At 39.4% G+C, this 9,878-nt stretch overlaps 1 protein-coding gene and 1 long non-coding RNA gene across 2 annotated transcripts; one reads left to right on the forward strand and one right to left on the reverse strand.

Moving 5' to 3' along the window:
• Positions 1-2,485: 2,485 nt before the first annotated feature.
• Positions 2,486-3,246, reverse strand: LOC121396841. Its single transcript, XR_005963171.1, has 2 exons — positions 3,001-3,246; positions 2,486-2,722 (listed from the first exon to the last, which is right to left on the reverse strand). It is a non-coding gene; the product is annotated as an uncharacterized LOC121396841 (long non-coding RNA).
• A 1,132-nt stretch (positions 3,247-4,378) lies between these two features.
• On the forward strand, positions 4,379-9,166 carry LOC779015 (p24 delta1 putative cargo receptor). Its single transcript, NM_001096701.1, is given in 5 exon segments — positions 4,379-4,567; positions 7,050-7,170; positions 7,790-7,863; positions 8,353-8,479; positions 8,603-9,166. Coding segments are annotated over 5 exon segments (624 nt in total). The 5' UTR covers positions 4,379-4,387; the 3' UTR covers positions 8,725-9,166.
• The last annotated feature ends 712 nt before the right edge of the window (positions 9,167-9,878 follow it).

The following is a 9,878-nucleotide window of genomic DNA, read 5'->3' on the forward strand; positions in this document are numbered from 1 at the left end:
GCTACACACACAAGCACACCTCCTTCATGCAAAAAGAGGTGTCCATGGCCCCTTACCCTCCTCCAGCTCCAGGGGGAAGCTCTGAGGTGTAGCCCCACACTTCTTTTTAACTGCAGCTCACCTGCATTCTAATTACCTAGCTACCACTAGCTTGGCAGCTGAAAACCCTTAATGGAGCAAGGAATGGAAAGCCCACCCTACTCTCCTCCATTCACTCCAGGGACCCATTAATCTGGCATTTCCTGAGCCGGCACACAAATACAGCCACTCTTGCTGCAACACTATACATATTTCCCTGGAGTTCTCTATTCACCAGCCTAATACTGGTGAAATACACACACAATCAATATCTTTTCATAGACACCTCTTACAATATATATACTGTATATGTGTATATATATATATATATATATATATATATGTATAAATCTCCCATATTGTAAAGAAAAAATTGTGCTCAACATCGCCATCTAGCAACAAACTAATCAAATGTCAAAAATAATGTAATTACTATATAATGCAAAAATGGATAATGATAAAGTAAAAATATGTGAAATAATTTTAGAAAATAATGAGCATAGAAGCCTACTACAACCTGGAGGACTTCACTGTGTGTGTCTCTTACAACCATACTTGGTGGGGTGAATACTTTATCTCCCATTTCTCATGGGAGTATGACTTTAGTAGCTGAGGGGCAGTTACCAAAATTTTTTCACTCAATTCTTGATGGGGTGTGATACAAATTTGACAGCAGACCATGAATTAATGTGAGTTTGATCAAGTGTACACAATATGGCTCCTTAGTTACAAAATGGATGTAGTGACATTAGCTGGAGCTAAGGTTACTCAAGGATGTACTGACATTAGCTGGAGCTAAGGGTATTAAATAGGGATGCATCGAATCCAATATTCGGTTTGGTATTCAGCCAGGATTAGACTATTTTCAGCAGGATTTGGCCGAATCAATCCTTTAAATCATGTGACTTTTTGTCACGACATTCTTTTTCCCCTCACTGATTTGTACATTCAAATTAGGGTTCAGATTTAGTTCCAAAGGTGGCTTTGGAACGTCATCCTCAAGAAGATGTGTCGTGTAGAACCTTTCTGATTGGTCTGGCTTTGAGAGTTCGCTGTTCTGTGGTTCCCCAGCTGATGTCCCTCACAAATGATGTTACCTAATCAATTGGTGATATATTCATTTTCTTACAATATATTATTCTCATTTGATATTGAGCAGTGTGTGTGTTTTATTTACATCCTGCACTTAATAAGTCGGCCAAGGGAAGTTTGGCAAGACATGGGGTAAGTAAAAATAAAACAAATGTCAGAAACATCTGCCCCACTACTCGGTTCACTGCCGAACCCCAGTCAAGCAACCACCCCTTCATCCTCCCAGTGACCTGGCTAGAGAGACAGTTAAATAAAGTGGTGATGGTGCCGTTGATAAAGTATATTCTACAACAGAAAAAAGCTCTGATTGATCAACCACCCCTTCACCCACAGAGCTTCCCTCCCGGTACAGCGGCAGAGCAATACCATATGTTCGCCCGTATTTGTTCAAACCCCCTGCCTGACGCGCGTTTCACCTGCAAACAGCAGGCTTTGTCAAAGGCTAACGGCTGCCGGAGGCTTACCCATATACATAGACACACGGGGGACGGTTAAGATTTGAACCGGCCAATGATACAACAGAGGAGGAGGATCAACCGGTTCCCTTATGCAGTCACTTCGAATACCTTAAAGGAAAACTTTACCCCCAAAATGAATACTTAAGCAACAGATAGTTTATATCAAATTGAATGACATATTAAAGAATCTTACCAAACTGGAATATATATTTACATAAATATTGCCCTTTTACATCTCTTGCCTTGAGCCACCATTTCGTGACTCTATCTGTGCTGCCTCAGAGATCACCTGACCAGAAATACTACAACACTAACTGTAACAAGAAGAAGTGAGGAAGCAAAAGGCATGTGACCTTACATGTGGTTTGTATGTTTGCACAGTGAATCTTACGATCTCAGGGGGCGGCCCTTATTTTTTAAAATCGCAATTTTCTATTTATGATTACCCAATGGCACATACTACTAAAAAAAAAAGAGTATTATTATGATAATGGTTCATTTACATGAAGCAGGGTTTTACACATGAGCTGTTTTACTCAGTATCTTTTAATATAGACCTACATTGTTTGGGGGGGTATAGTTTTCCTTTAATTACTGATAATCTATCAGCGCGGCCCCAGGCCATAGTGTGAAAATACAGCAATCATAACTATCGCTTATTCTTAGATATGATGCCCCGTTGGTATATTAAAAACATGATATATAGTAAACCTCCAAGCAGTTCTGAAATAGACCCTGTGTGTAAGGCAGAAAAAGTAAGAAAGTAATAAACTAAGAGTGAGTGTTGTATCATTGGCCGGTTCAAATCTTAACCGTCCCCTTTTGGAAAAACTGTGAAAACAAAAGAGAGCAAGCAATTGAAAAAAAGTGTTTATTGATGGTGAACACTTTATAAATAACTGAACTGAAAAAAGTGTTCAAAAGGTGAACAACCCCTTTAAGAATACTTCTGCTTCATTATACATTTTCACAGGGATGATTTTGATTCTCTACAATTAGTCTTTCTATATGAAGGTCTTGATTTGGAATTGGTGAAGGACTACACCATCTAGGCAAAAAGTACATCATTTTGGCTTAGTTCCAACTCTTTAGGCCTGCAAATAATGCATTGTGAATAATTAAGTACAAAAAATAAGAAAATCCTATGCAGCGCTAAAAAAACCCACCAAATTACAGCTTTTAATAAGGTGCTCTCACAGTTTGAGCATCAGCCAGTACCTATAAGCTCTCTCCCCACAAACATAATAATAGGGTGTAGGCCATTATTAGCACACCCACTAGTTGGAAGACTGCAATTAATTTTAAAGGATAAGCAGTCCTTTTATTTTAGAATCCTCTAAAATTATTCTAAACAGCCCCCAGAATAACATACCTTTCTCCCCTCATTCAGGCTTGAGAACAGATACCATTCAAGATGTTCTACTCTACACACCTGAAATAGATTTGGTAATGGAATACATTTGAAATAAAATGCTCATCAACATGTTACACTATGGAGCACATTTACTTAGCTCGAGTGAAGGAATAGAAGAAAAAATACTTTGAATTTCGAATGTTTTTTTTGACTACTTCGACCATCAAATTGGCTACTTTGACCTTCGAATTGAACGATTCAAACTAAAAATCGTTCAACTATTCGATAGTTGATGTTATGTCTCTTTAAAAAAAACTTCGACCCCCTACTTCGCCAACTAAAACCTACCGAGCATCAATGTTCGCCTATGGGGAAGGTCCCCATAGGCTTTCTAGAAAATTTCTGATCGAAGGAATTTCGTTCGATCGATGGATTAAAATCATTCCAATCGTTCAATTCGAAGGGTTTAATCGCTCGATCGAACGATTATTCCTTCGATCGAACGAATAGTGCTAAATCCTTCGACATCGATATTCGAAGTCGAAGGATTTAACTTCGATGGTCGAATATCGAGGGTTAATTAACCCTCGATATTCGACCATTAGTCTGTGTGCCTCTGAATGCAGCTCTGTGGATCACCTGTGTGTATATCAGGATTGCAAATTATGAGTAACAGTTACACAATATAACTATGTAAGTATCAATATGTTACCATAATTATTATAAAGAAAATATTCTGTTTTCCAAGGAGGACAGGGCGGTCCTCTTGTACGCAATCTTGGGGGGTATTCTGATGTTAAAGGAAGCCATCCTTTTTGATGTATTTTGAGGGGCTTGTTTTTTTATGGCTCTTATATTTTTAATAAAACTGTAACCTTGATTTCCATACTAAGGAGATATGCTGAGTTTACTGGGTATGTAGTGGGTTAATACAGGGGTTTTCTTCTAAAAGGTTAATTATATAGCCATGATCTGGGGAATACACAAGATGGAGCAATCGGGTACACTGGACTTCTCGCCCTGCTGAACACAGTAAGGGGGTGGGGCTAGGGTTCTCACATATCACCATAAACAGTGTTTCCTTAAAATACCGGACACAATGTAAAGAAAAATAATAATAAATCTTAATTATTAATAACTGTAAATAATGCACCGTATCTTATCCATTACTCAGTATCTCCTGAATACGTCTATGTCTTACGCCAGCTATGATTTACGCAATCCTACCACCTGAAGCAACCAATCAGCTATGTCCACGAGCTATACCCTACATGCAGGAAGTATTTCCCTTTCACGCCCGGCTGTAAGATGTCTGAAATAGCATGACTGCAAGGTGTTGGAGAACGTCGAATTACTTGTCCTGGCTCCTCCCTTTCCGACAAACTAGTTCCGGTCTCCTGCCTCCATGGCCCGGTTGCTCCCCGTCCTCCTCGCGCTGCTCTTTTGCGGCTACGTGCGGTCCATCTCTTTTTCATTGCCGCCAAACAGCCGCAAGTGTTTGCGAGAAGAAATTCACAAGAACGTGCTTGTGACTGGAGAGTACGAGCTGTCTGAGGCCCACAATCAGGGCCAAGTGCGGCTAAAGGTGAGACAACAGATGGGGTGGGGATGCCTAATGAAAGTAACCATAAGTTCCTTGTCCGCAGCAACACTCCGAGCTTGTAGAGGGAGGATGCTAATGCTGGTAGCGCAGTGACAACACGGAAGTTTGCCCACATATGGTGTGGGTCCTCGGAGAATAGCGTGAGCCTTTGTTGGAGGAGACCAAATGTCCCTTGCAAGTGGGGGTACTCTATGAGTGGTATCCTGGGAAAGTGAAGATTTCTTTGTGAGGAGCGCTGTAAGGGGGTGGCTAAATGTCATTGCTGCGTGTGGGTGGTGTGACGTCGACACTGAACGCATTGTTTGTTATAATGTACAAAGGCAGAAATTATACTCAGAATTGAGGTTGAGGCGTCAGAAGAGGCGGTAAATTTGTCGGAATGAGGGACCGATCACGCGAGAACGGCTCACAGAACAAATACCTGTCCCCTTCCAACCCCCACATACCCCCGGCCTGGGAAGAAGCAGGTGTTCAGCTGTTGAGGGCGTGACCGCATGTGCTTATAGGAATGCTGGGAGACCTATATACTTGCCTAGTGTACTGTATAGTGTCTGTAATTATCAAACATCAGCCTGTATCAGTTGGGTATATGCTGGCACAGCTGGGGGGCTGCAGTTTGGCCTCTATCAGGAAGACTGGTGATTCCCTCCTGAAACTGCTGTCCCAGTTTGCATACAAAGCCTTTCCCCAGTGCTTCCATCTGAGACTTTCCTTCTTGCCATTTTCTATACATTCTAACTAAAGGCCTGTATATGTCATATTTTGACAATTTGTTTTGCTTGTTCATTCTTATGATCTCAACAGTCTCTTGTTCTCCTGGAACATAAAGTATTCCTGAGAGTTCCTTATGCTTTGTATCATCACAAGCTCTCCATTTATTTGCCTTGGAGCTGAATGTCAGGGTTTCATTTATTTGTATGTTGGCTGGTAGAGTATGGCTGGGTTTATGAAGAAAAAATTTAGATTTCTGAACACAGAAATAAGGCTTGTACAGGAGCATTAAAGGAAAACTATACCCCCAAAACGAACACTTAAGCAACAGATAGTTCATATCATATTAAGTGGCATATTAAAGAATCTTACCAAACTGGAATATATATTTAAGTAAATATTGCCCTTTTACATCTCTTGCCTTGAGCCACCATTTGGTTATGTTCTCTGTGCTGCCTCAGAGATCACCTGACCAGAAATACTACAGCTCTAACTGTAACAGGAAGAAGTGTGGAAGCAAATGACACAACTCTGTCTGTTAATTGGCTCATTAGCAGAAGAAATTCGGATGCACACCTAAGATTGCAGTGGTGTCCAAAATAGTGATTTATTTGTAGCCCAAAGTATACATCACAAAGGGGCAACGTTTCGGACCCCTCTGGGTCCTTTATCAAGGCTTGATAAAGGACCCAGAGGGGTCCGAAACGTTGCCCTTTTGTGATGTATACTTTGGGCTACAAATAAATCACTATTTTGCACACCACTGCAATCTTAGGTGTGCATCCGAATTTCTTCTGCTATTGACTCAGTGACCCTTATGCGAGGGAAGGGTCTTCCGGATCAGCACCCTACACTTACAACAAGTGTGTAAGGGATCAGGTAGAGCTCTTCATATTTGTGCATTGTTAATTGGCTCATGTGACCTAACATATATGGTTTGTTGGTATGTTTGTGAGTACAGTGAATCCTACGATCCCAGGGGGCGGCCCTTATTTTTTAAAATGGCAATTTTCTGATTACCCAATGGCACATACTACTAGAAAAGTATATTATTATGAAAATGGTTTATTTACATGAAGCAGGATTTTACATATGAGCTGGTTTATGCAATATCTTTTTATAGAGACCTACATTGTTTGGGGGGTATAGTTTTCCTTTAACTGAAAATTGTGGATGGCTAGTGATGCAGACATATGCACGGAATTGCCCCAGTCTACTGCTCTATATTCTGAACTGTAGAAATAAATAGGTTACATGTTTCCTTTGCCATCTTTGCTTCTGTGAGCAATCTTAGATTACTGAGTATAAAATTCAGGTCATCTTTCTCATGGTCCCAATAGAGGTTTCTTGTAATATTTCTAAGAAGGGACCCTTGGCCGATAAATAGGTTTGTATTATTTTGGTGCTCAAAATGCACTTTGTTACATTAACACTGTTTACATAGTACAGAGGTCTTTGTGGTGACCATGATCATCTTTGGGAGAACTCTTGACAGTCACCAGTCTACATTGGGAGTGATTTCTTATTATTTGAATAGGAAATAGGCTGTCTTCATTTGGGCTCTTGCTTTGGAAAGTTGACATCTGCATTTATGAAAATTCTATGTAAACGAATGGGTCTTATGATTGCCAAGGATCTTCAAGAGAGTACAATCACAAATGCCTGCCTGAACTAGAAGCATTCTTTATCACCCACTGGGTCATTAATTCAGTTTATTGGTGATCAAAGACTAATCAAAACTTGATGTTTTTAGATTACAGACTCTGCTGGGCACATTCTCTACTCCAAGGAAGATGCTTCCAAGGGCAAGTTTGCTTTCACCACTGAGGAGTATGACATGTTTGAGGTCTGCTTCGATAGTAAGCTACCAGCAGGTAAGGTTAAGCTGCCCATACATAAGATGATACACTTTCTGTTATTTGGTCTGAATGACCAGATTGTTTCATATAATATAAATGCTGATGGAAGCCCCAGGCTCTAAGATCCAGATCTCTTACAATAAACAATTGCGATCTCACAACACTAGCATAACACTATTGCCCAAGGGGCCAGCGGTTGGAAAATGTGGTTGTAAATTAGTGAACAATTTTGTGTGCCTTTCATTAGATTTAATTGTGTGAATCTAAGAATATCTCCTTTTCTTTTTTTTACTGTGTCTGTGTAGTGTGAAACATAGCCAATTGAGTTTAAATGATTACATTGATAAGCAATTGGGATATAACAGTTGGTACCCAGAAAGTATAGTGGTGCTAACCATTTTTATATGTGCATAAACCCTGCCCACCCCCACAAAATCAAATGTGCATTTTAATGCCCTTGTAAAGACAGGAGCACCACAGGGCTAATTTCCATCTGCCCGTTTTCTAGCACTGCAAGTTTGCTGGACTGAAGTTGGCAAGCCTCTAACTTTGTAATTTTGTAGTCAATTTGGAATGATGATAGATGTCATTTTAAGGTGATTGATTTTGTCTTTTTTTGTTTCTTTTATCGCAGGTGCTGGCCGAGTACCAGATCAGTTGGTGAATCTCATTATGAAGCATGGAGTAGAGGCAAAAAATTATGAAGAGGTGGGTTGAAAAGTTGTAAATACCTTTTGCCATTATACACAGGATATGACTATATAGAGGCAAGCCATATGTGTAAGAGGAAGCAGCCATTTGATTAAAGAATTGGTAGTATATAGTGAATAAAGTACCCCCTCTTGTAAAATATAAGGATATTATAAGTTACCGAGGAGTTTCATGACCCTAACATATGTTTTTATACAGGTCATGGAACTCCGAGGTAACTTATAATATCCTCATATTTTACAACTGGGGGTACTTTATTTATTATAATACACAAATTTTAGTGAGTCATGTGACAGAAATTACATCACTACTCACCGTTTATAAGGATATAATTTACAAGATATTCATGGCTTTTGTGTATTATAAGTATATAAAGTATATTGGAAAGTGCTTACTTTTGCACACTTTATGATTTAGCATCCCCTTTAATAGAAGGCAACTGAGGTATAAAATGCTAGTACTGAAGATTGTGGTCTATGTCATCAGATTGCAAAGGTGGAGAAACTTAAACCACTCGAGGTTGAACTTCGGCGTCTTGAGGATTTGTCTGAGTCTATCGTCAATGATTTTGCCTACATGAAAAAGAGAGAGGAAGAAATGAGGGACACAAATGGTGAGCCACTTTCCTTGAATTTTAAGAGCATCATGCTCTCCATTAAGTATTGATTCCTAGTGTTTTTCGATCCAATTCCTATAAAAGTAATCTTTTTTTTCTTTTTTTGCCCCTGTCTTACAGAATCCACCAATGTACGTGTTCTTTACTTCAGCATTTTCTCTATGTGTTGCCTAATGGGACTGGCCACCTGGCAAGTTTTCTATCTCCGCCGTTTCTTTAAGGCCAAAAAACTAATTGAATGAAGAAACCATTTTTACAGATACACAGCTGGCCCCTTCATCCTTCATCAGTTGTTTGCAATTCGGAAATCTTTGCAGAGCTGCTTCCTACTTCTCAGTCTGGGTTATCCGTGTATATGTCTGTTTTATTATGGAAACCACCCAGCCTCAATAAGCTACCACAAATCTCCAACATTAAGGCTTGTCAAGGTGCTCTGTGTTTTCACCAACAACATGGTGAAATTGATGACAAGCACATCTAATTTCTGTTAGCAGATGTTTTTCTCTTCTGTTTCTAATACTCTGCAAACTTTACTGCATATTTTGGATTTTTTTGTTTTTTTCAACAAATGTGTGGGATATTTTTCTCTATTGTCAAAATAGAAGCTTTTCAGAAACCCAGTACTTGATAAAACATGTAATATGGTGAAAACATGAACAAAATAAATTGGTAGCTTGGTGGAAATGACGAGGCATGTCATCAAATATAGGACAGAGGGCTGGAACCCATGAACAAAGAAACAAGGGTTTTTTTTTTTTTTGTATTGTGTTCAGTACATGATGGTTGAGTGGTCACCTGATGGTATGAGAGGATATGCTTGAGGAAGTGGTAAGAGAGTACTGTTTGAACTGTGGGGGAAATTCATCAGTTTATTTCAGATAAAAATGTACATTTTTTTTCAGTAATCGTAACCACTTTTTCTGTTGCAAGATTTAGAAGTCACATCATTTTAAGGGTTCAGATTCAGATCATCCAAATCCTAAACCGAATCTGGGGTTCAGTGCAGCCCTACCATTTTGCCACTAGATAGCCGCCTTTTTGTTGGACTGAATTGCTATACTGCCTGTTGTGTGTGAAAGTTAATCTTGCAGGGAGAAAAGTAACTCCCTTTTGCCTTTTTAGTCAGTCTTGGATCATAGCAATTTGGCTGCCTGTGAGTGAAGCACAGTTACTACACACACTGGCTCATGATATTCCACAGAAATTGGTACACGTGGATGGATTTATTCAGTGATAAGTTTGAGTTGCTGGGACTGGCATTCCCTCTCCTGGTCAAAGAAAATCACTGCAATTAATTAGATTGTGAAATATTTTTCCTATTGGGAAAAATAAGGAAAGAATAAAAACGTTACATATGAATTCATATGAATAAAGTACCCCTATTGTGTAAAATATA

The sequence above is a fragment of the Xenopus laevis genome, chromosome 8L (assembly GCF_017654675.1).
Source record: "Xenopus laevis strain J_2021 chromosome 8L, Xenopus_laevis_v10.1, whole genome shotgun sequence".
Taxonomy (NCBI): Eukaryota; Metazoa; Chordata; class Amphibia; order Anura; family Pipidae; genus Xenopus; species Xenopus laevis.